Here is a 25377-nt window from a genome sequence, read left to right as displayed (position 1 = left end):
TTCTGATAACAAATAAAGCTATGTATAAAGAAATAATGGCAAGAAAAGATTTTGTTTGAAGCGAAGGTCCATCGAGCACCCCGGTCCTCTCCACCGAAGGTCCTCGACGACCAAGGTAGCAAAAATAAAAGCACGCGACCACCCAGCCCAATTCTAAACAGCCAGGGGAATCACATCGAAATCTAGGAAAAAGTTATTTAAAAATCCTGCCTGCCCCCCTATTTTTCTCGAGACAAATCCTCCGCATCCATACGCAGAGGTAATCTTGTTGTTTTTCTGATTTTCGCTTTTCGTTCTTCGGGAGCCGGACAGCACCGCAACGCAACTTCGAAAGAAAATCGGGACGTTTGCCATCCTTGGGCGCCGGTACCACTCTAGTATCGCCATAACCAGTCTATTGCGATTTGTGTGACTCAGGCATGATAGTACGTATGGTGGTCTTTCATTTGGGGGGTTCACTCTTGCTTTCCCTCAATTGTCTCGACTGGAGTCGTTGTTCCGTTCGATTGGGACATGCTGTAGGGAGCCTGCGATAATAACGTTAGCCCTCATTCTCACGCGGAGAGGGATGGACATGCACACAACTTACGAGCACTTTCTTCGCATTGCATATCCTCCAGGCGAGATTCCGGACGTTACCATCTGCCTTGACGACTTCAGGCGCTAGCTCAACACCGAACCTGCGGGGGAATGATTAGCAATGTATTTGGAAGAAATACCTACGATTGGGAAGGGGGAGACTCACATTTGGTGAACGGCAAATACAACACGTTTGGCAAACTTGCCATCCCTTTCGACAAGACTGCCGAACTGCTCGTCGAAGGTTTCAGGTGCAATCTCAGGATCTTGGTCGAAGCAGTTCCGGACGACGGGAAGCAAGGACTGTTCAACAGTGGCTTGCACGATGCCATCGGTGTCGACGGTGATATCGTCCTCGTCAAATCGGTGCATACGGATCTCGAACGGTCTCGAGATGGCCATCACGTTATGCAAGCCGTTGTGGTGGTAGCGGAGCTCGAAGACACCTTGGGTCCAGAAAAGCTTATCTCCGGAGAATACTACTTCGCCGGAAGCAAGTTCATGCCCTGGACGATCCGATTTGGTCACAAGATCGCTAGTGATGATGCCCTTTTCGCAGGTGAGGTTGTCATAGGAGCCCTCGTTGATTGCAACCCAGCGGCCCTGCGAGGAAACCCGGGAGACTTCGCGGGAGGTGTTGTCCGTAACACGATAGATGCCGATCCAGTCCTTCTTGCTGTGCGTCAGAGGTGCAGTCCACTTGACCTTGATTGGGGAGCCGTATTCGAAAGTCAGGTTCTTCAAGTCACCTCGTCGGTCCAGGGGCATACGGGCATTAGCACCTTCACGACCCTTGCCCAATTCGGTCTCCTCAAAGGACTTGGCCTCAGTGCCCTCCACAGACAACGAATAGTCACTCATGTCGAGACCAGCCACGTCTGCATCGATACGGGAGATGGTGATGCGAGCAGGATACTTCTGGAAGAGGGCTGTCGTGTCCTTGACAAAGGTGCTAACTCCAGCAGCCAACTTTGGTCGGGCATTGTCGAGCAGCTCCTCAATGAATTCGAAAGAATCGTCGAACATCTTGTCCACACTTCCGTGCAGCTGCTTGAGGGGAGGCGGGAGAGACTTTTTAAGATTCTTGACAACACCTCCATCCTGGCGAAGACTGCGACCATACAGCTTTTGCATGTGAGGACGTTCCACGAATTGAATGAAAGCAAGGCTGAGAATGTGGCTCAGCAGCGCTAAGAAGGTGACTGCACCACTGGTAGTGATTAGGACAGCACCCCAGACGCCTGCAAGACCCAAAACACGCTCGGGGTTGTTTAGGAAACGGTAAATTCCATTATAGGTTAGCTTGGGGGACTCGTCAAAGAAGAAGTCACCGTAGAACCAGCCAAATTCGCCAAGGGACTCATAGATGCTGACCGATGTCCAGAGTTGCAAGCTAATTAGACCTGCGCCTAGGACATGTCGGAAGAGCACGAGACCATAGCCCCAGTCTGCTGGAAAGTTGTACATCTTCCAAACAGCAGCGATGAAGCTGGCGTAGCACATAATCATACTGAGGTGATACGAACCCTTCCATTGGCTCCACGCCTCATGCGGGGTCTCGCCGAACTTCAGGAAGTGTCTTGTCCAGGCCTTGTTGTTAGACTGGTTGTTCAAAAGATACCCGATGCCTACAGAGAACCAGACACGCCATACAACGGCATTGACCACGAATAGGAATTGGTAGCGTGGGGTGGACGGAGTCAACGCAGTGACTGCAAATACGAGCATCTGGACCAGCATGGTGGACGAGTCGGTGGTTCTATACAGATCCAGGTTATGCAGCCCCAACATGTTGTGAACCGAAGGGGGTGGCTTGGCCGAGTACGAAGACGCATTGGGAGGAATATCATCGGATGGAGTTGGCGCAGTGGGAGTATCCAGGTCGATAGGTAGGCTCGTAGAGGAATCGGCACAGACGGAGCGCTTGCGGGGAGGAGGCGGATTGTAGGTCTTGTCGATGTGCGGGTTCTCCACGAGAACAAGGAAGGCGAATTGTGCTGCATGGGCAATGATGGAGATGAAGAGCACCTTGTAGCTCGCCGCCATAAGCGAGATACCGTAGTATCCAGCATATCCGACAGAGTACATGGGGTGAGGGGCCATCTCGAAAACACCGTCGAAGGTCAATTCCTGGTCGATGAGGTAGAAGAAATCACCCCAGTACCACGCATAGTCCTTGACTACTCGGTGGGCATCTAGCTTGACCCAAAGGTTGAACAGAACGAGCACGATGCCCGCTGTCCACCGCAGGACTGTCATGAGAATGTTCTCATCCACAGGATGTTTTCCACATGCTATCGCGAAGAGACAGTAGGAAGTGAAGTCACACATAAGAATCACGTCCACAAGACGCCTAAAGACAAGCCAGGTGTTGTATTCAATTGGGGCATTTTCGAACTTGTAATCGTGGGGAATCTTGGTCTCCAGCTCCCGCTTGATCCAATTGTACAGAGTAGGGTGTGGGTTTTCCCCGGTGGCCGGATCAACGAAGATCTTCGTCTTCTCGGCCCATCGGATCAAGGTCTTGTGATGTGACTGGTGGTGCAGTAACCATCCGATTCCTCCATTGTAACCCGCGCGCCAAGAGAGGTAGATGAATGCAAATACCGGGACTTTGGCACTAGCGGGGGAGGGCCCAGAGCAGGAGAACATGGATCGCAAGCAAAACTAAAACCACCACATCTGACAAGTTCTTGGGTTCGGATGGCGAGAGCAGCTGGGAGACCATATCATGCGTTTGAGGCACTGTGAACACTAAAGAGAAGGCGCACGAGCGGGTTAGCGGGGAAGCTCCACCAGAGGGGCAGTGAGGGTAAAAGATAGCAGGAGAGTCAAGTGTGGTTCTCTGTTCAATGGTCGGAACGGCAATCAAGTCCTCAGCTTGTTCCTGGGGAAGGGTGCAATCACGTACCAGTTCCATCGGGAGTCCGCCCAAAGGTCTTCTTGTCTTTGCCGGCCGCATCCTTGATCTCAGCTTCCCCATGGGCGTTTAGAGCATCTCGGCCCCCAGTTGAATTAGGGCGTTGAATTCGCTCGCGCAGCCCTTCAGGCTGCAGGGCACCTGTTGAACGGCCCTGGTCCATGATGTTGTTGAGGAAGTGAAAGAGAAAGAGGAATTGTTGGGTCTGAGTGACGACAGAAGCATGTGACGGACTCCAAATATGATTGACCTGTTTGCATCCACTGCCAACATTCAATCTGTCCACAAGTATCCGTCTCGCTTATTTACGGCAATCTGACCTACCGTGTACCAGATACTGTTCAGTGAACTGGATTTGGCTGTCTTTTTTCTTTTGCAGAGGGGAAAAATTAATAAACTTCAAAAGGTTGAGCCCGTATTTATGTGGTGGATGGTGAATGGTGGATTGTGGACACCCTTTTGAGTGGAACCAACTTCCAGGCCAGTGCTTCCCTTCCCCCCCCTCCTCATCGGCCCCGAATGCACCAGAAAGAGAAAGAAACAAAACAGGCTCTGATCGCCATACGCTAAATTGACCCTCTTCAACATTCTGCAGTCTGCAGAAATATTATCTCGGGAAAACATTGGAAGTCCATTATATTTGAGTTCCGGGTCTTTACGATCACTGGCAGGATCACCAATTCGCTGCTGGGCCTCGTGCGGGATGGGTTACACGTTGGTGACGGCGGGGCCTCGTCGTTGAGAATGTGCAGCAGACAGCGGCAAGTGCGGATACCAATGCGAGGATTCATGCATCAATCCACTCTGCAGTAGGTACACACTACAACACACTACGGAGTAGCCTGCATTGAACTTATACACGCTCCGGCTCGGATGCGAGAACGCGAGATTTCTCGGCAAATAAGAGAGAGAGAGATTTGAATGACACAATGCTCCAGCCAAGGCTGCACCTCAAATCGTTGAAAGCGCTGCACTTGAAGTTGCAGAACTGGGAACTGGGATCAAAAATAAACCCTTGTTTGGTTTGACGTCAATGCGCCGAGATTGATAATGGTTATCCTTGCCATGTGGTAACACTCCATACCTATTCACATGGACTCGCTACTCGTACGTACATTGGCTGCTCTGGAGACCCTCAAATGATATCATGCCTGCCAGATACTGTACCATCTTGAGACCCTCCCCTCTCATTGTCTCACCCGCAGTGCATCGGCTGTCCCACCAGTGACCGGGGCCACTCTGATCACCGTGCAGTGGAGGCGCATCAAATCAAGATTCCGTCGGCTGCTAAAGTTCTGACAGAATGAGAGCCTGGCCCTGGACTTGATCAAACGTGATTGGATACAATGAGGCACACCCCAAATGAACAAGAACAGGGATGTTGCGCTAGTGCTCTCTCACCAGCCCCTTCTGTCAGACTAACGCATGAAAATCGTTACTAAGAAATAGTTGAATGGGATCAAAGGTGTGCCTGCGTGTAGCAACCATTCGACGACGGCTTTATGGCGTCCTGTACGAAGTATATGGGACGCAAAGGCGAGGGGACCCTGCCCCATCGAGGCTGACGGGTAGTCCCTTCGCCCCCAGATTTTGTTTAAGTTATTATTATGATTATTTTTCTTCTTTTGCCTGATCCGTAGTGAATAGCTTCACATTTGATATAACCTCTGTAGGTTTTGAAGGTTTTTTTTTTCTTCCTGGCCCCCCTAGGTACTTTGTATGCTCGATACGCTCCGACACCGCAGAGCCCCCCCGCCAATTGCGGCGGACATTTAGTCATCCCCGCTTATCAATCATTGCTCGCCACCAGTGCTTTTCTCCCTCTACACCTGGGTGAGTTGTACCCTTCTTACTCCCACTTGCCTCCAATAAAACGAAGATGGTGTCATACGTGGAGGAGTCGAACGAGGCGTACCTTGAGGCGCCTTCCAAGCGAGCACCGAACCTGGTGGCTCCAGAACCAGGTACGTATCGCGGGGAATCCTTCAACCCGACACAAGCCCATGAAGCCTAATCTTTTTCCCAGAACACTGCCCTGGACCCGAATCCGAGAAAGCTGGACAAGGTGATGCTTGCGCCGGCTGTCCGAACCAACAAATCTGTGCCACCGCGCCTAAAGGCCCAGATCCCGACATCCCGATCATAACTGAACGACTGTCGCAAATAAAACACAAGATCCTCGTCCTCTCCGGCAAAGGAGGAGTGGGAAAGTCGACATTCACAAGCCTCCTTGCACATGGCTTCGCCACGAACCCAGACTCTACCGTTGGCATTATGGACACCGATATTTGCGGACCTTCAATCCCCAAGATGATGGGCGTCGAGGCGGAGACTATTCATGTGAGCAACGCGGGCTGGAGTCCCGTATGGGTGACGGATAACTTGGGCGCCATGAGTGTACAATTCATGCTGCCTAACCGTGACGACGCAGTGATCTGGCGTGGGCCTAAGAAAAACGGGCTGATCAAACAGTTCCTCAAGGACGTGGACTGGGGCGAACTGGACTTTCTGCTTGTGGACACACCCCCGGGCACGAGTGATGAACATCTCTCGGTCAATTCTCTTCTCAAGGAATCCGGTGTTGACGGTGCTGTTGTCGTGACTACCCCGCAAGAGGTTTCGCTTCTCGACGTGCGCAAGGAGATCGACTTCTGTCGCAAGGCTGGTATCCGCATTCTTGGACTTGTCGAGAACATGTCTGGCTTTGTCTGCCCGAATTGCACGCACGAGTCTCAGATCTTCCGCGCTACCACCGGCGGTGGACGCCGCCTGGCGAAGAAGATGGGAATTCCATTCCTCGGGGCAGTGCCCCTGGACCCTCGCGTCGGCATGGCATGCGATTATGGTGAGAGCTTTGTGGAGAACTTCCCTGATAGTCCTGCTTCCAAGGCGATCAAGCGTGTTGTTCGAGCAGTTGGCGAGGCTGTGGGCGAAAACCCGGAAGATGTTCTCCCTGAGGAAATGGTTGGTTGAGGTAGAGCCCTTGAGTTGCTATCTATAATTCATTGCATGGCCTACGGTTTGGATTTGTGATTCCACATTTGGCGTTTGGACATATAGAGCTTTCTTCGATACCATGAATATACGAGCGTCACGAGCATCCTAAGACGTGGGAAGGATATTTGATACTCTCCCCCTTTTAAGTCTATAAATCGAGGACATGTAAAAATGACATCCGAAATGATCACAAGCTATGGATATTGAAGGAATGTCAGTTTGCTTCTTCAAAAATCCCAGATTCCCTTGGTCTTGATCACGAAACGTCTAAAATTCTCTTTCCAGGGCCTCCTTTTTTGTTTCCTCAATGAATCTTATCGAGCTTTCATGCCCCAAATCTCTGCATAGCCAAAAGTAGTCTCGCCAGAATTCCCGCGCGGCACTATGGTCAGGCAAATATCTTCGTAATAAAGCCTTCCACTCCTCATCCTCGTCGCTATCGCGAACCGAGGTACAAGCATACTCCCCACCATACTGGATAATATCCAGAATGTTCCCAATCAATGATGCCAGTAAGAGAGCCATTATGGACCATGATGTTGACATTAGTTAGATCACCATGCGTAAAGGTATAAGGCGTTGCGGGTGGCATACGACTTCGAAGTCGTATACGCGCAGCTTCAGACATATCTTCGTGCAAGCTTTTTTCCATTTCGCCCCACAACTCGTCATCAGTTGCCAGAGGACCATGAGGAAATCCATACCCCTTTCTATTCGGAAAGAGGAAATTCGAGTAAACAGGACGACCACCAATCCCTTGTATCTTGTCAGAATGGATATCGCGGAGTTGGAGGAGATTCTCAGCGGTCTGCTGTGCTATGTTCTCTTTCTCGGCGATAGAGAGCTTTGGCCAGGCACTGCTGAGAGGTTCACCAGGAATGCGCTTCATCAAGATAAGGGTGTGTCCGTCTTCTTCCCATGAATCGACAAAAGTGGGAACTGTGATCGATGTCTTCTCCTGAACAAACTGTGTGGTTTGTACTTCGCAGGTTGGAAAACTATTAGGGCCTCGATCTTTAAGAACTAGCTTCGATCCCAATGACCAGACGCCTCGGTCGCTTGCTTCGTAGAACAGTTTGATCCGGCTTTCATAGCTACAACATCTCTGGCGTTCACTCGTCCAGCTACACGCCGGGCAAGGGTCTGTGGAGCTCATCTGAAACGAATAGGAAGGGGATTTCTTTCAAAGCATCTTGGAAAAGTAGAATCGATAGAGAAATTCCAAGCTAGACACTTTTGAGGCTCAAAGCTGCCTTCACCGCCACATTGTCTTCAGGTTGTTTACATTTGGCTTTTGTCTGGCCATCCATGTCAATTTGTCTTGGCAACCATATCGGCCATCCTATTACGATTATATACTCGTATTACATGCGGGTGTCATGGAAACAAGTTGGTATCTTAGTGTTGATTTACGCCAGAGCCACCGGTCTCGAGCTAATTTGTTGCATTGTCACTTATATCTACTTCCTTTTTGAATGAATTAAAATTGCCGGAACCCATTTTACCTGGGCACCTCTCGCAATCTCATCACATTGTGGCTGTCAAGTTCGTTGTTTGCAACAAGATGCGCCGGTAACTCGTCAGCGGATGATATCCATTATCCGTAACCTCAAGTATCAGATGGAGTAGCCAGCATCCAGACGGGTTGATACCTTCAGCATTGCAACTCTCCTTCTCGGTAGGGACCTGGACTTGTGCGAGTCTGCCGCCCTGGGCAATACTAACATTCAATGCTGGAACCTTACCAGCAACGTTCCAGTCATTAGTTCCGGGCTCCTTGTACTGAAACCAGCGGAAGGTAAGGTGATCCCCATCTGGATCTGCGGTTCTCGCTGCATTCAATGTGACAGTAGACCCAGCCTCGACAGTCAGATTCAATGGTGTCAGCGCCGCACTCCCGTTGATCGAGATAACCGGGTGGTGGTTTGCCCGACTAATGTTAGCAGGTAGAGACCACTGCATACGCGCCGCGAAGTCATTTTGAAAAGCATCGCGCCACCTCCAGATGGTAGCTTGGCTGGATGTATAGGTCTCGTTATTCTGGCCCAGCACTCGGTCCGCCGCATCACTGTAATGATTAAAGTTTAAAACAGTGGAAGGGTTGACTTTTTGATAGCGACCTCCCCAAGACCCATAGTCTGGATTCTCGGGGAATCCGAGCCCGTTTTGGATGAGGTACAAGAAAGTCGGGGTGTCTCCCTCCATGATGAACTGATACTCTGGGTACGCGGTTTTGCCATACGGACCAACTTGGATATTGTCGCGGAGCCATTTGTGAGTGACTCTGGAGAAGTCTGGCCCACCTTCATCTATACCGTAATAATTTTCGCCTGAAATACCGATCCATGCCGCCAGGCCGTACTGGTTCCAGCCATGGGTTGAGGAAATGTAAAAAATGTCCGGGTATTGTTGGCGCATCCAGGCTCCTGTATCATCTTGATCGGAGACGGCGTATACGCGAAGTTTGGCTCGTAGGGAGGCTGCATCAGACTCGGAGTGTGTTTCGTGAATTTTGTACAGAACTTGAGCAAGAACATTCGTACCTCCCCAGGCCAGGACCCACAAAGGCTGATCAGATTCGACTTGAAGGCGCTCGAGTAGAAGCTTGCCTCCGTCACTGAGAGGAATGTCCTTTCCGACTGCTTTCATTCCGTATGTCTAGACGTGTGAGACGATTAGGTAATTCTTTCATTGTGCCATTTCACGATCTAGGATTTTCAATGCACTCACTGCGGCACCTTTGCGTAACAGACTTCGAATATGATCACCCGATGGATACGGGGAGTCCGGAGGAGCGTGTCGGTTGAGATTATCCGTGACATTTCCATACGCATTCATAACCGATAGCATTGCCTCCGGGTGGACTTCGTCGGTCAACCATGTCGAAGTTACGGCGCAAATTCCCTCTGTCTGGAACTGATTGGCATAGAGCAGGTACCGAGTCAATGATTCTTGATCATCGGGCTCATTTGAGATATCTGAAAGAATAAACACCCGAGGCTTATCGGGGATTGGCAAGAAAGAGCTGGTGTTTACAGCTGCTTTGGCCAGAGCCTGGGCAGCCAGTGTCCAAAGCAAGGTGAGTGCTAGAAGTTTTGTCATGATTTAGCCTCAGAATACCCTCCCCTTCCCCAAACAGGGGCGCTTGAGGTCCATTTTAAACCATTGTGTTTGCCAGTGTCCTCGAAAACTCTTCCGTCATCTCTCTCCCTACTCCGTATACCTAGCGGATAAAAGGCAGTCTCTCTCATGATGCCATGATGTGGGGAAGGACCCCGCGGGGGTTGTCCGAGTGGTCCGACATGCCTGATCGAGCAGGATCCCGCCTGAAAGAGAAGCTGCAAGCACTGGGATGCCGATCTGCTTCGGCAGGTACTAGTATTGCGGAGCTCGGCTTGGTTTCAATCCCGAAGTTTTGCCTGAATTGCCTTCGACATTTTGTACCCCTTTTAACCTAGTCCGCCATTCGGTGAATCTTCGGCATTGCTTAGCGTCCCAGGCCATTCTCTGGTCAGTGAGATAGGGTTCATTCATTTTTGACGAATGCCTCAATACTGGGTAGTGAAGCTTTTATCCTGAGTAAATGTCAATGGGCAAACTTTTCTTTCGGGGCCTGCTCCAGGGAGGTCAACCCTCTCTAGACGACGAATACCTCCATAACTTGCTTCTAAGGAATGGTTCTTGTGAATTTCCACAACCTGTAGTAGATGAAGTTACTTCTTTCGTTCGCGATCTTGGAGGGATGAAGAAGAGCAGTGAGCCTTAGGGGATCTGACAAGTGGACCTGAACTCCCGAGGAGGCGCAACCTAATCTCGAGTTAAATAGAACATGTATCGACTACGTATTTAAACCTCCTATTTGCTGCATTCTCTGGTGCAAGTTACCAGGCGCCTCCATATATTTGGGCAGTGGCTGTCAATTATTGTCAAACATGCTTTGTACGGGGCAACCGAACTTCTTGACAGGCTCAACATTCCTTCTACGCAAATTCCTCCTGAATTTCAGTTCAATCTTTGGTTTCTTAGTCTCTTCACGAATCTGTGGTCTTATTGACTATTTCTATGATGTGATAGCTAAAAATATGTTGGCGAGCAGTCGTTTTGGCCGATACCGGCCTTGCAAATAACCTCGTTGGTATTAGTTGTTACACCTCGCGAGCATCTAAATCCTCAAATGAATAACTGCCTCATGTCCGATATTTTATTCGGTTCTAAACTCTGGAGTTATATTATTTATTCGCCGCTTTACAATACTGGTATCTTCAAAGATGGCAGAAAAGTATGGGGTAGCATAAAGTTCAATAGTTTCAATTTCTTTTCCCCTCAACCCTGTGACTATTTAGAGTGGTGCATAGATATCGAAAATAAATGCAAGCATGCACGTTGCCTTTTCTTAAATCCTGCAAATGATTGGCCCAGGATAGCCATGCAATAGCAAATAGCCGCCACCATGCTGACAGTCATCTTATACGTCACATTGTCACATTTTGCTTTTTTTAATTCATGAAAGTTAAGTTCAGACAAGATCTTGCTGTTTTCAGAGAAAGGCGGGTCTGCTTTATTTTTTTGGGATTTTCGAGCTCTTTAGGCTGAAACGGTGACCTCTTGAGCTCCCTGAAAAAAATCCAATCGAATTACTAATGTCTCTCCTCTTTTGTGCAGACTCATCTGAGAAATTCTCACTAGATGCTTATGCATATTTTGCTTAGAATATTCCATGGGTTTAAGAGGAGTGGATAGCGGTGAAATGATTCTATGTGGGTAAGGATTTTACTTTTTCGCTGTCAAGTAAGGTGCCAGCTATATGCAATGCATGGGTACGGGGAGAGTCAGGATGATGCCACCACTTGACCAATCATCAAACCGTAATAACTCATTATTAGTATTTCAAGAGTCAAATATTGGCCCTCTTCACTAGCCCTTATAGCCCGTGCGCCATATTCCTGCCCACATAGGCAAAATATGCAGGATGTTGTGTCTGGTATGTAAAAGGCTGTACACAGAAACTCTATCAATATGTATGAGCGCATAGGTTACACAGGCTAGCTATCGATCAACATCTTTTCTTTGTAGCAATCCGCAACTGCGTTGAAGTTAGATTAGGGGACTTCGTCAAGATCATATCCCTGAGAAACAGCAATCCACATGGTATATGCCATCCAGTACCTTCCATACCTCGCCATGGAAGAATACTTTCTGTATATTATCATATTTTCTGCTTTCACTGCAGTATATTTCGGATCGGTTCTTGTCTACCGCCTTTTCCTCAGTCCCTTGGCGAAATTTCCAGGTCCCCGCCTGGCAGCTGCCACACGCCTCTACGAGACTTATTTCCAGCTCATTAAAGGTGGTACATTTACATGGCATATCAACGATCTCCATGATAGATACGGCCCTGTGGTTCGAATTACTCCATGGGAAATTCACATCAAAGATCCTGACTACTACAACACCCTCTACGCTGGTCCGGGAAAACACCGCAACAAGGACCCCCTATTCAGTTATATCGGATATCCCCAGTCTATATTCTCACTCAACTCGCATGAAGCTCATCGACCATGGAGAAAGATTTTGGGTCATTTTCTCAAAAAGGGGGCCGTACAAGACCTTGAGCCAGTTATTCAGGCAAATACCCAGGCCCTGTGCAAGCACTTCTCAGCAGCGGTAAAGAACAAAGGTATACTGGAGTTATATGCTGCTTTCCACTGCTTTACGAGCGATACTCTTTCCCAGCATGCTTTTGGAAGGGACATCGGGTTTCATCATCTAGATGAGCCGGAGTTATCGAATACTTGGAAGACACAAGTGAACACGATGTTTGAATTCTGCCGCCCGATTCGACACTTCAACTTCATGGGTGACATAGCGCATCTGATTCCTCGTCCGCTTGCGTTGGTGCTTCCTCCATATGCCCACGTCTATGCAATGGAGCAGGTAAGGCAGAAATTTCCTCACTTGAGCTCTGGAATTCCCATACTGATCATGATACTGTTGCTAGGGCGTCAGATCTCGAATCCAAACTCTGGTAGACCGCTACGATAAGTGGGAACATGAAATGCAGTCAGACAACCTCTCAGTGGAAAAGAGCCCTTTTCTGAGTAGCCCCAAGGCTATATATCCTGCGATTATGAGTGATCCCGATGTGCCCTTAATTGAAAAGTCCCAATCTCGGCTGGAAGATGACGCCATATTCCTCATGTTTGCCGGAACAGATGCTCCGTCCCAAACCTCCGCTATAACTCTCTTTCATTTGATTAACAACCCAGAAAAGTATCAAAAACTAAAGGACGAGCTCTTGGCAGCGATTCCAGATGTAAAAGCTGTCCCATCTCTCCACCAACTCGAGCAGATTTCTTATCTAGTAAGCATAATGCTATGCCCAGAATATGGAGTCCGCGCTAACTTTCTTGCATACCGCTGTAATTAGAGAAGGTATCCGTCTGGCTTCAGTCGTGACAACTCGGCTTCCTCGCTCGGCCCCAGATGAGGTTCTACAGTACAAGGAGTGGGATATCCCAGCTGGGGTAAGTGGCGCAATGATACTCGTCAATTTGGTATTATCCTAATAATTCCAGACTTTTGTTTCTATGTCGACATATTTCATTTTGAGGGACCCAAAGATATTTCCCGAGCCGACGAAATTTCTCCCAGAGCGGTGGTTGCTTGAGCCAGAGGAATTACAGCAGCTTGAGCGTTATCTAGTTCCAGGCTCGAAGGGAACTCTAGGGTGTCCGGGACAAAGGTATAGTCTTCCATGGATCAGTTGTATAAATCCTGGAGTGTTCACGTTGCTAACAAATGAAAGCATGAACTGGTCGTGGATGCATCATACTATCGGCAATCTTGTTCGTCGATTTGACATGGTCCTGCATGAAACTACGGAGCGAAATGTGCAGATGGTTCGCGACAATTTCATTGGACAGACAGAGCCAGGCACTCATAACGTCCAGGTGAAGGTGATCGAAGAGTATTTTGTATAGTGATTGGTCCGAGTGGTCGAATTCGGGATTTCGGCCGCGTTTATGGTCGCGAACCAAGTATAGCGGTGATATTTCGGGAATGAATATCGTTTTAATTCGGACTGTGTGCTACAAAGCCAACCTAGGAAAGGATTTATGCGTAAAATAGAGCAAGCATATCCCGTGGGCAGACTTCATACCTCGAGGGGTTTAGTCATAGTCTAAAAATTCTTCTTGGGAGGAGAGCCATCTGGACCCTGAGACCATTTGACCCCTGATCCGAAACAAAAAAAAACACCAACAACCACCCCCTGATGTTCTATTTTCTTCTGGCATTGAACAATAAACCTCGGATGCTCCCGATCGGAACCAAAAAATCCAGTTCTAAACTCTGTTGGGTAGTTCCTCAGGTGAATGCATCGGAGCACAACAGATACAATAGGCAACCTCCACCCGAACGCCAGGCTTTTCTCTTACCTTTTTTTTTACAATTCCGAGCCTTCACACGGTCAGTGCCTTGAAAACGATTTTGTGGCGAACCGCCAAGAGGCCATAAGTAGAGTATCGTCTGTAACCTCTCACAGCGTGGCCTGCCCCGCTGTTTCAAGGGGAACAGAGAACAGACCAAGTTGATTGGCCACACACCCCCTGCTACGTTTCAGGATCAGTTAGCTGCACAGCCAGTGCCTTTACAGATGAGATGGGGTACACTACGTACCTGTCACAACTCGCGCCCAAGAGGAACTCCACTGGCCCAGCACGCCACGCCGTAGCAGACAAATGAGCCGCCGAGAAGCTGGGCTCTGCCTGATCCGGACGTTTGTCCTTACGCGGATCTCTGTGACAGCTCGCTCGGTAGCTCGGCCATGGCGCCCTAGCCAAGGGCTTAGCCTACTGCTGTCGCTGGTGAGTGGTGCATTTGGGTGGGCGTGTCTTGCGTGTCTTGCGTAGTCGGGAAGATCAGAAACGTACTACCCTTGTCGACCCCGATCCACTCTACGTCAACTCTCTTGCTGTTCTGCACTTCCCATCGCTGAATGGACCTGGTGTTGGACCTGGCTCTGACGAAAAGCCTAGCACTATGTACCAGATGGTCTAAGCGTTGTCCCTTTTGGTGTACGGAGTAGTTCTTTTCTTTTGTTTTCCTTTTTTTTGTACCCTTTTTATAGATCTACGGCAGTCTCCCCCCCGGGGTTGAGGATAGGCGGTCGTTTTCTCCTTTTTCGTTTCTTGATACAATAGTGCCGGGGTCACTCTTTCTTCGATCTTCCTTTGATCAATCCTTCACTTCTCTTCTCTTCGTCTCTTTCGTTTCTACTTCCCGCTAGCCTCCGGGCCTGTCGACTCCAGGCTGTGCCTAATTTGCCTCTCCTTTTGGCGCTTTGTTGATTCGTCCCATTCACTCCGTCGAGAGTCCACTACTCACTCCCATTCATTAAAAGGCCCTAGAGGTTTTTTTCGGGCCTGTATTATTCCTTCTTTTTTAAACTACCTCCTCACTCGTTCGCTTTTCGAGATCCCTGGCTGGCCCGGGTCATCCAGTTTCTTCAAGGAACTTCTTCTGAGTGCGTGCGATATCAGACAGGATGTATCTGATTATCTCGCTGGTACTTTTTCTCTCGTTGAGCTATGACGCTCTAGCAGCGCCGGCCGCTGCCCTCCATCCTCAACACAGAAGCAAGTCTTTTCGTGTTGAGCGTGTTCGACGAAGTGACTATATCGCGCATGGACCGGCGGCTCTTCGTAAGGCTTACCGCAAGTTCGGTATCGTCTCAACTGACTTCAGTGATCTTGACCTGGATGACTTCGAGCCCTTTGACGATCTGACACGCACAAGCAAGAGCGCCTCCTATACCGACAGCTCGGATGAAACCGACCAGACTGGTACTGTGACCGCAACCTCGGTTCAAGGCGATGTGGAATTTGTATCGCCAGTCCAGATTGGTGGACAGACGATCGTGATGGACTTTGATACCGGATCATCTGATATGTAAGCATCCACCGTCCAATTATTAGGAATCTATGGTTCTTACAATTGCGAAACAACATACTGATCACCATGTATGATGTAGGTGGGTCCTGAACTCTGAGCTTCCAGAGTCCATGGTCTCAAACCGAACAGTCTATAACCCCAGCAAGTCAAGCACTTACAAAAAGGTGGACGGTACTTTCAAGATCTCATATGGTGATTCCTCCAATGCCCAGGGTGGTCTGGCGAAGGACGTGGTCTCTATCGGCGGTGCAACAGTCAAGAACCAAATATTCGGTCTGCCCACCTCGGTTTCCGATTCATTCATTTCCGACGAAAATTCAAACGGTCTTGTTGGCCTCGGCTTCACTTCGATCAACACCTTTGACCCTGGCCCACAGAAGACCTTCTTCGACAACATCGTTCCAGACCTCGACGAGCCCGTCTTGACGGCTCGTCTAAAGAGCGAAGGTGTCGGCGAATATGAATTCGGCAAGATCGATCATGACAAATACACCGGCTCCCTGGTGAATGTGACCGTCGACAGCTCCAATGGCTTCTGGCAATTTGAGGCCGCACAGTTTGCTGTGGGTGATGGATCTCTACAGCAAATCACCGACACCCCGACTGCCATTGCGGACACCGGCACTTCTCTCATGCTTGTTAGCCCTCAGGTTGCCAAGGCGTACTACGCTGGTTGGGCTCAGTATTCGAACAGCGTGAGCGGATACATCTTTTCCTGCGATGCAGACATACCCAATCTATCTGTTGCGATTGGCAATAAGTTCCAAGCAACTATTCCCGGGTCGTTGATCAATTTCGCGGAGATTGGAACAAACAAGACCACTGGTGGCACAGGTATGTTCTCATCACTTTCTGATTTGAGACTGGGGCTAATAATCATTTCTAGTGTGCTATGGTGGCGTGCAATCCAACTCAGGCTCCAGTCTTCAGATCTTCGGCGATGTCTTCCTCAAGGCGCTGTTCGTTGTCTTTGACCACCGTGGTCCATCTCTTGGATTTGCCTCCCCGAAGTAATAGAAAAAAGGACGTGGGCGTGGTGGAGATATTTCAGCCTCATAATAATGGCCCGGTAGCGAGTCGCCACAGGCTGTGGGATATTGTAGATCTTTCCATAGAAGTAGCATCTTCAATGAGCATTTCCTTGCATAATCATGCCTTCAAGTTCCTTTCTTCCCTCTCCAACCCGAGGAGACAGTCTTTGCCGGAGCATTCATTAATGGGTGTTTACGCGGACGTCGATGCTTGAACAAAATAATTGAATTGAAAAGGGCTATTTTTATTTCGTCTTCTCGTGGGTATGCACTAATGGTATTTCGATAAATCCGCAACTTTTACCGCACGGTAGCGTCCTTCAGGGACTTGACGGTACAGATGACACCAGAGGCAGTTGCCAGCTTTCCAATGGCAGGCTTGTCCTGGCCGGCGACAGCGGGGACAGCGCTGCTGTCGAAGCAGACTTCAAGGTCACCGTTAGTGGTGAATCCGGGCTGGAAGGTCTCCCAGACCTTCTTCTTGGGGTTGAGCTGCTTCTCGGGCTCACCCTCGGACCAGCCCTGGAAGGTGATACGCTCACCGGCGGGGGCGTCAGCAGGGGGGCTAACAAGCTCAACGGGACCGGCGTGGGCATCACCGCCCTCGGGGACACGGGGAGAGGCAGCCAGAACCATGGCTGCGGACTTGATGCCACGCATGGTCACGGGCTTCAGGTTGCAGACAGCAACAATCTTGCGGCCCTGCATCTCCTCCAGGGGGACCAGGCCGTTAAGACCGGAGCAGACAGTACGGACAGTCTTGCCGGTCTCCTCATCCAGAGAGGTGTTGTCGGAGCCGGGGGGCGTCACCGCAGTCGATGGTGGAGACGAAGAGGGAGTCGGCATTGGGGTGGTTGATAGCGCGCAGGATGTGGCCGACACGCAGGTCGATAATTGAGGGCGAGGGGGGGGGCAGCAGGAGCAGCAGCAGGCTTGGGAGCCTTGGGAGCCTTCTCCTTCTTTTCCTTCTTGTTGGTCTTGGGGGGGACCGGCGGAGGCAGCCTCAGCGGCCTTGCTCTGATCCTTGCCGGGCTTGCCCTGGCCAACAACAAGAGGCTTCTCAGCAGCAGCCTCGGGGTTCTGGGCATTGGCCTTCTCGCGCTTCTTGCGCTCCTTCTCCTCCTTGGGGTCGATGGGCTGGGGAACGAAACGAACGTCGTTCACGTCAATGACAACCTTCTCCTCCTCGGGGATCTGCAGAGAGAAAACCTTGGAGTTCTGGATGAAGTCGATGTGACGAACGATGTGGTGGTATCCCTTCTCACCAGTGCGCTCCTCAGGCGACCACTTCTCGACCAGCGGGGCAACCAGAGCGTAGATGGCAACATCGGCGACCGAGGGCTTCGCGCCGAGCAGGGTAGTGCGGGTGGCAAGGTGGGTATTCAGCTGAGCCAGAATGCTCTCCAGTACAGGCTTCTCATCCTTGGCGAGAGCAGTCTTCAAGCCGGAGACAGTGTTGAGCCATTGCTTGACATCGGCCTCCTCGGCCTCGCCGTAAGAGGTCTGGGAGAAGATCTTGGGAGTGGCGTGGAGGTAATCGGGCTCGGTGGCATCGGGGGAGATAACGTTAGGGTACGAGCGGTAGAGGAGAGAGAGGAGCGAAGAGTCGGGGGCAGCGGCGGTCGCCATGATGAATGCGCGTGGAGGGGATGGAAGAAAAGAAAATCGAAGAGGGGCACGGAACTGTGTCAACGATTGGACCCGCGGGGTTGTGGTTCGGGCCCGCAATAGGCCAACACACCTGAAGACCGACACCTTGACGGGCGATCCCACGGGGGATCTGCTGGGCAATTAGGGGTTTTTTGAGTCCGATTAAAGCCAGATTGTTCTCGGTATCCGCCGCTTGTCCTGTTGAGATTTGCTCGCGGAGCTTCACGTGATGACTCAGCGTCAATTTTCCTAGCTACGCGGAGTATATAGTACTTTCGAGTATTCTATATCTAGAATATTTTGAGATTTGAATCTTGAAAACTTGAATTCCCAATGGTACTAGCTAAACAAACAGCTTCTGTTTAATTGAAATGTATCTGGCCAGAGTAATATTGGTTCTGATTGCAATTCGTACTATCAGTACTACCAGTACAAACCTACTAGTGGATTTGAGCGCTGAGACGATAACCTTGGAAAATCACAAAATTTATACGAGATTGGTTGAAAGCATGAACCAGAAGTAAACTCTATTTCGTTACCCAGAGGGTTTGGAAGAAGAAAAGAAGAAGGAGAAAGAAAATTCAAGTTGCTTCATACCACCTACTCCATAGTGACATATAGTGTCCCATACTAGTAAACGGAGAAGGTAGGAAAAATCTCGATGATACCATTACCACTATTACACTGAGTACAGAAGATTTTCTGCTCCTGGTATTTGTATGGAGCGTAAGGTATGCATTCATCAGCTTGATTGTCAATTGTGCTGTCCCAGCATATACAAGTAACGTGATTTAGATGCGAGCCGCGCAGCCAAGCGAGCCGGAAAATCATAGTAAAGCTGTATTTTTAAACTTGAAAATCTCAACAACAACAAGTTGATTTTATTTCAATTTTTATATGGTAACTATTTCTTAATTAACGTAACTATGTACTGTATTATAGGCTAGTTTAAGTAATTGTTTACCTATGATACTGAAAATTACTGATTATTTCTGTCAAATAATCCATAAATATATATTTCAGCGACAATATCCAGAAAAAGGACTTGAGGATAATCATGAATACAAGAAACACCAAGAATAATCCTATTTACAAGGGCTTTCAATCAGAAGTAATGGTTGTTGAGGTATTCAGTTGTAATTTATTGTCTTAACTACGTGTATTGGTCTGCGCGGCTCGCATCTAAATCACGTTATAGCATGGTAGGACACATACGAGTATCCGCCGCGACGATGCCAACCTGAACACTCACGCTAATAATTTAACATTTCTGCACAAAATACAGGGCTCAAAACTGCCCCTTGGCGCATAAACCTCAATCGTGATCTGCATTTTTCTCCTGGAATTGTATAATAATACCATGGTCTCAGATCCAGCTACAACACTACGACGCTATGCACACTATGAATACCTCAACTGTATCTCAGGAAGGGCTGTGATTGGTCAACCAAGTCTAGAAGGCACGCACTAAAATGAGTCACGATGAGTCTTGAGGGCATCAGCCAATCAGCGAGTGGAATGGCTGCAATGACTGGGGCAGTGCCCGGCCAGACTAGGCGGCCTGAAGCGGTGTCGATCCACGCCCCCGACTTATATCTCACCCGCAATCGCCGCCCTCCGTTTCTTCCTCAGGACACCTTCCTCGGCCATTCGTGACCGAGACCAGCTTCCCAAGGGGTTATTTCCCTCTCATCCCCCTTTAAAGAATCCAGCGCCCCGGGCCCGCTTAGGCCCGTTGATACGATCTCGTCATGGCGGCCTGCACTTGCACCAGCACTGCAGCCGTTTTCCAGGCAATGGCCATCTTCTGGCAGCCCTCTCAATCGCAGTCCCTCCTCAAGCCTCCAGGAGTCGGACTCTCTGCCGAGGCCTAATTCTTCCCTTTATCTCCAACAACCTCACTTCTATTCGCTCTCTTCGGCGCCGCCGTCTATCCCCACGACCGCGCCATTCTCTCAACCCTTCAATGCTACCTTTGCGCAAGAGTCGGATCTTTGGACACAATCGCACCTGTCCTTTGCCAATACCGACTGGAACATCGTTTCCGCCGATCATTCCGTGCCTTATCCTGACATTGACGTAGCTGTCAATAACTTGGGATATGGCATGACCCCAACCTTTACTTCGATTTCGGATTCAGCCTCCAATGACCCTCAAAGTTTCGCCCCTTCTCCTCTCGTTCCCAGCCCACCGAATTCTCTAGGTAAGACTGTACCGCACTTATCGTGAAACGGATTGTATTCCTAACACTCCACACAGATGGGCAATCTCACCATTCCCCTGTATCTCAGATTCCAGGATCTGCATCGACATCGAGCCCTCCAACCTCACAAGGTGATGAAGTCTTAGGTCGTGTTAGTTCATCTCGCGTCGAAAAGCGCAGACTCAATACTCTCGCGGCTCGCCGATGTCGTCAGAGGCGTGCCGACCGAATGCAAACCCTAGAAGACGAGTTGGAAAGTGTGAAAAGGGAGCGCGATGAGTTGAGACTGCGGGTCTCAAAGATGGAGGGTGAAACGGAGGCTCTGAAGGGGCTGTTAACCCGTAAAAGCAAGTAAAATTCTTTTCTTTTTTTTGAGCTGGTCTCTTCAAGTTCTTCAATCAAATCTATTATAAACCAGTCAATTGTTTCTCCCCTTGTAATGCCATGCTCCTTCTTACCACTACCATCTCTCGCCATATTCAGGGAAATATGTTCTATTAACTTCAGTACTTGTATTTTTACTGGATAAATTAAATGTGATAAATAGTCTCAACACTGTTCTTCTGCCATGCAATTATCATCCTCAAAAGGCCATTCCAATTCCCAATCCCACAAGAGCCAACCAGCTTCCAGCAGCATTGCCAGCCGCCGCCCCCTCCGATGTCTTCGCGCTATTTTCTGCCTTCAAGGACTTTGTTGGCTCGCTAGAAGATGCCGACTTCTTGTTATCGAATTCGTCATCGTTAACATCGCTGATCTGTGCCGGGGTCGCCGCTGCAGGTCCGGGGTGACCCAAGTAGCGGGAACGTCTGTGAGTCCGGAGTCGTATGCGTTGGCAGTGGCGCATATCTCCGCGCTGGATAATTGAGCCGAGAAGCTTTCCTTGTTGTTGAGGCAATCAACATAGCAGCTATTCAGAATATTAATATTAATTGATTGTGTCAAAAATGACGAAACGCACTCAGTTGAGGGCGTTCAGGGTGATAAGGGACTCACTTGGCGATGTTCGCTTGAGCACTACATTTGCAATCCCAGTTGTCATCTTGACATTTCGCCATCGCATTTCTCATCGTCAGGACACATTGATCCACAAGTCTTCTTCCATTAGCAAACTATCCACGCTTAATTGACGAGCAATTTTGAAGCTTACTGTTGAGATGAGCATGCACCCTCGTCTGGGGTTGCCACGGGTGTCGGCGTCGGGTCTTGGGCTGCTACGAGAGCAGCCGAGACAATAAAAAGGTATAGGTTAGCGAATAATTGCATGTTTAAAATGTGTTTTAAGTATGCACCGAGGCGAATTAGGAGATCGAGTATCGAAAAATAAAGTTCAGACAGTCGGAACCGATGGGGATATAAGGGATATGGACAAGGTACTAGTCCAGCTTGAGTGTTACATTCATTCGAAGATAAGATGGATCCTAAATGGTTTTCTTCCGGGCGAATTGAGCCCAATGCCGGAAACTCCTTGGTGAGAGAGCATGGAAGAGGTCCCAGGAGGAAGCGTACTCTGGGCCCAGACCAAGGAATAGCGAACTTGGTACCATAGATAGATATCTATGACCCATGGACAGTGTCTATTCAACTAGATACTAGTAATCCAAAGCGGCTCAGTGGTATACAGTTTATAGAATTGATTTGTCAATCGTATACCTGAGCCCATCATCCAATCTCTGTTTCCTTTCTGTCAACGATATCTCCCGCAAATACGTCGTCTAGCACATGCTGTATATTCTCTTTCTTTGCTCTTTAATAAAAGCGGTGTAGATATTGATCGCCACTTTCAATTTCCAGACCACGCCTTCCACGAGGTCGCATTCCAAGCTGACTTTGTGGTTACATTCCTTGATCGGCACTACTGCTTCCGTCGATCAATGACGAGTTTAAGAGAAGGATCCCGGAACATGAACGTCTTTTTTTTTGGTTATCATTGTCTTTGTAATTTTATCTTTTAGATAAAGAGAAGATAAGTTGGTTCGGGTACCTGAAGGCCCATTGAGTTGATCTAAATGAGGCGTGGGTTAGTTGGTTCTACGGTAATGGTTTTGTCGACGGTTAGCCACCTAGTAGAGTCCCGGCCCCTACCATCGAATGAACTATATCTTGTAGCGCATCAATCTTATGATCTTATATTTCCTCATTTCATTATGATTTTTGCTCAAGTGCGCCCCGGGTAAACTCCAGAGTATCTGCTCATTCACACCACGTGATTTCGCACCAGTGCCGGAAATGGACTGAAGATAAGAGGCGACACCCGAACATAGAGCATGCCTCAAGCGTCGATATTTTTTTAGAATAATTCTAATACTGCATTAAATAATTAAGAGCAAGTGCGGAATAGAGGACAATGGATTATCCGTACTCCCGTGGAACAATTCACTGCGTAGATCTCACGTGGCACAGGAGTCTGACGAAGTAATCTGTCAATAATTAGTCAGAAAACACACAGTTTTGTTCCGCAGTGGCTGTCCATTCCGATCATCCTTAAGTCAGACAAACTACGGGTATTCGTTAACTTCCGCGGTCGTACATTGGTACCCCGTGGGGTCGCGGGGAAGAGGGGTCATTTAGCCCAGCCTCGGATAAGAGACAGCCGTGAGGAGATTTAAATACCAACTAGGCTCGCATGCAGGTAGGTTTTAAATAAAATCTCCGAGACATATTCGTGGATGAGAAGCGGGGCGACTATTGAAATTTATTTGACGACTTATAATATTCTCCTTCTGTAGCATTAGCTGAAGGTATACCCCAGTCAATCATACCACCATAGGTAGGTGTCGGTCGTTATGCGAGCTCTTCGTTTCCATGGTAGGGAGGATGTCCGCTTGGATGAAGTCAGTGAGCCTAGCTGTAGGAAGGGTCAGGTTAAGGTAATGCAGACATCATCCATCAGGAAACTCGGGTCGTGATATAATCTATCAACCCGATCGATTGCTGCTAACACTCTGCAAAGATCAGACCTGCTTTTGTAGGAATATGTGGTAGCGGTAAATTATCAAACAATCCTTCCTCTACTTCAGATTCTCATCGACATAGATCTCCATGAATATCTCACCGGACCCTCGGCAGTTCCTGTCACGCCACATCCGATTACAGGCGCCAAGCTCCCGACAACATTGGGGCATGAATTCAGTGGAACGATAGAAGAGATCGGAGAAGGCGTGGTCAGCCTGAAAGTTGGAGACAGGGTAGCTATTAAGCCAAATCTTTCTGATGGCTCATGTTCGCGGTGCGCTATGGGGAGGCAGAACATCTGCAGCAGTCTGGGCTTTATTGGATATAGCAGTATGTCGAGATACTCCCCGATACGTTATAGATCTGACCAAGTATAGGTGAGGCTGGTGGTATGTCCGATCATGCTGTCATTGACGAAAAGCACGCGATCAAGCTACCGGATACGATGTCTCTAGATATTGGAGGTATGTATGTCAGATTGGGGTCGTATGATGGAACCTGGTCTTCGCTGACGCCAGCAGCATTGGTGGAGCCTCTCGCCGTCGCATGGCATGCAGTGGGTCGCAGCCCCCTCAAAGCCGGAGACACAGCTCTTATTGTTGGAGCTGGGCCCATCGGGCTAGCGATCGTGCAGGTATTGAAAGCTCGAGGAGCTGAGACCATCATCGTGGTCGAGATCTCAGAGCAGCGTCGACAATTTGCCCAAAACTTTGGTGCATCTCATGTCCTCGATCCTCGGAAGGTAGATGCCGTTGCACGGATCCGGGAGATTACTGGTCAACGACAGGGTGTTTCAGTTTCCTTTGAAACATCTGGGGTGCAAGCTGGACTGGATACAGTCATGGCGGGTCTTCGGGCCCGTGGAACGGCGGTTATCGTGTCACTGTGGGATGAAAAGCCGATCATCAATGCATTTATTGATATAGTACTCGGGGAGAAACATGTCACAGGTGCGGCGGTATATGACGAGGGAGATTTTGAAGCCGTGATTGAAGCAATAAGATCTGGTAAGTCAGATCCTTTCCCATCTGTGGGGTACCCCCATAGAAAGCCTTGCTCCGAAACGGGAGAGTCATTTGCCTGTCTCTGATTTATTTGCCCCTTCTTGAATTTTAGGCAAAATTCAGCCGCGACCGATGATTACTAGCAAGATTGGGATGGCTGAAGTGGCAGAGAAGGGGTTCAGGGCACTAATTAATCACCGCGACCAGCATGTCAAGATCTTAGTGGATATTTCTATTGGGCACCTAGAACTCCAAGAGTGATCGTGTTGTTATACCAGATTGATTGGTTGTCGGGGTTCTTTCGGCTTCTGTTAGCGTGGGGACCTCGAGTCTGGTTTACCACGCTAGACTTGGATTACCTACCTTGCTTGGTAGGTAAATTTCAGATATATGGTACCTACTAGGTACCTTAGGGAGCCGAGCCGAGCCCTGGCGCTGACACTGACGGGAGGGGCGCGGGTTGACAGCAGGATAATAATGGTTATTCATTACTTTTGCTTCTCTTTCTTTGTTTGAGAACTTCCTGGTACCCCAGGGCTCCATTATAGCATCTTCCACCATTGGAACCATGGATCGCCTCATTGTACCTTATTGTACTCGGGATCTCGATCCACTACTTTGCGTTCTAGTCGTTTCATTATTCGTATTGGCTTTCTCAGTCAACTCTTTCAGTCCAGTAATTGCCCCCAAAATATGACTAAGATATGCGAAGCGGATGAAAGGGAAACCCCGGTCGGGGTGGGGGTTCTGTACTGGGCACTGCTGACAGCAGTTCGATCTCGGCTGCTGAGCTGTCAAGCCACGATGGGATCGTCCAGGGTGGTCGCTTGCGAACGATCGACAAGTCCACGACGCTCCACGATGGCCCACACGGATCAATCATGAACTGCGAACCCAATCGCGGCTGATCACCTGCTGGCCGATGACAGTCTGTCAACATACGAACCCACACGAAACCGAAGATATTGTCTCAAGGGCCTGAAACATGTCATCATTCACGGTTGCTACCTCGTCGGGTTGACAGGGTTATTTTTGTCTCTGTTGGGGCGCAGATGGGGTCGCTAAAATGTTTTTTTTTCTCTTCCT

The 25377-nt window shown here is 49.1% G+C and overlaps 10 protein-coding genes across 10 annotated transcripts; 5 read left to right on the top strand and 5 right to left on the bottom strand.

The window, feature by feature from the left end:
• Positions 1-455: 455 nt before the first annotated feature.
• On the bottom strand, positions 456-3662 carry N7509_006121 (phosphatidylethanolamine N-methyltransferase; the record flags this gene model as incomplete). The annotated part of the gene is given in 5 exon segments (XM_056630758.1): positions 456-527; positions 590-680; positions 746-3246; positions 3257-3333; positions 3491-3662. 5 exon segments carry the CDS (start codon positions 3660-3662, stop codon positions 456-458), a joined length of 2913 nt encoding a protein of 970 aa, XP_056490060.1.
• A 1716-nt stretch (positions 3663-5378) lies between these two features.
• nbp35 (Fe-S cluster-binding ATPase) lies at positions 5379-6472 on the top strand (the record flags this gene model as incomplete). Its single annotated transcript, XM_056630757.1, has 2 exons — positions 5379-5463; positions 5526-6472. The coding sequence occupies 2 exons, from the start codon at positions 5379-5381 to the stop codon at positions 6470-6472; spliced, it is 1032 nt and encodes a 343-aa protein (XP_056490059.1).
• A 460-nt stretch (positions 6473-6932) lies between these two features.
• N7509_006119 (aminoglycoside phosphotransferase family protein) lies at positions 6933-7652 on the bottom strand (the record flags this gene model as incomplete). Its single annotated transcript, XM_056630756.1, has 1 exon — positions 6933-7652. One exon carries the CDS (start codon positions 7650-7652, stop codon positions 6933-6935), a length of 720 nt encoding a protein of 239 aa, XP_056490058.1.
• A 371-nt stretch (positions 7653-8023) lies between these two features.
• On the bottom strand, positions 8024-9598 carry N7509_006118 (DUF1593 domain-containing protein; the record flags this gene model as incomplete). Its single annotated transcript, XM_056630755.1, has 2 exons — positions 8024-9154; positions 9227-9598. The coding sequence occupies 2 exons, from the start codon at positions 9596-9598 to the stop codon at positions 8024-8026; spliced, it is 1503 nt and encodes a 500-aa protein (XP_056490057.1).
• Positions 9599-11641: 2043 nt separating this feature from the next.
• Positions 11642-13476, top strand: N7509_006117 (cytochrome P450; the record flags this gene model as incomplete). Its single annotated transcript, XM_056630754.1, has 5 exons — positions 11642-12430; positions 12495-12809; positions 12880-13020; positions 13072-13238; positions 13302-13476. 5 exons carry the CDS (start codon positions 11642-11644, stop codon positions 13474-13476), a joined length of 1587 nt encoding a protein of 528 aa, XP_056490056.1.
• A 1562-nt stretch (positions 13477-15038) lies between these two features.
• Positions 15039-16462, top strand: N7509_006116 (pepsin-like aspartic protease; the record flags this gene model as incomplete). Its single annotated transcript, XM_056630753.1, has 3 exons — positions 15039-15445; positions 15528-16282; positions 16335-16462. Coding segments are annotated over 3 exons (1290 nt in total), but the record flags the coding sequence as incomplete, so codon positions are not given.
• A 317-nt stretch (positions 16463-16779) lies between these two features.
• N7509_006115 (putative cofactor for methionyl- and glutamyl-tRNA synthetases) lies at positions 16780-18108 on the bottom strand (the record flags this gene model as incomplete). Its single annotated transcript, XM_056630752.1, has 1 exon — positions 16780-18108. One exon carries the CDS (start codon positions 18106-18108, stop codon positions 16780-16782), a length of 1329 nt encoding a protein of 442 aa, XP_056490054.1.
• Positions 18109-19611: 1503 nt separating this feature from the next.
• Positions 19612-20687, top strand: N7509_006114 (uncharacterized protein; the record flags this gene model as incomplete). The annotated part of the gene is made up of 3 exons (XM_056630751.1): positions 19612-19781; positions 19842-20332; positions 20389-20687. 3 exons carry the CDS (start codon positions 19612-19614, stop codon positions 20685-20687), a joined length of 960 nt encoding a protein of 319 aa, XP_056490053.1.
• A 228-nt stretch (positions 20688-20915) lies between these two features.
• Positions 20916-21444, bottom strand: N7509_006113 (uncharacterized protein; the record flags this gene model as incomplete). The annotated part of the gene is made up of 2 exons (XM_056630750.1): positions 20916-21141; positions 21329-21444. Coding segments are annotated over 2 exons (342 nt in total), but the record flags the coding sequence as incomplete, so codon positions are not given.
• Positions 21445-23118: 1674 nt separating this feature from the next.
• N7509_006112 (2,3-butanediol dehydrogenase) lies at positions 23119-24552 on the top strand (the record flags this gene model as incomplete). Its single annotated transcript, XM_056630749.1, has 4 exons — positions 23119-23202; positions 23305-23617; positions 23665-24294; positions 24404-24552. The coding sequence occupies 4 exons, from the start codon at positions 23119-23121 to the stop codon at positions 24550-24552; spliced, it is 1176 nt and encodes a 391-aa protein (XP_056490051.1).
• Positions 24553-25377: the final 825 nt, after the last annotated feature.

This window comes from Penicillium cosmopolitanum, assembly GCF_028827165.1.
Source record: "Penicillium cosmopolitanum strain IBT 29677 chromosome Unknown utg000006l:49.0-5199605.0:1.0-5204138.0, whole genome shotgun sequence".
NCBI lineage: Eukaryota > Fungi > Ascomycota > Eurotiomycetes > Eurotiales > Aspergillaceae > Penicillium > Penicillium cosmopolitanum.
Note: the sequence above shows the minus strand (reverse complement) of the source record. Positions and strands in the feature narration are given on the sequence as shown.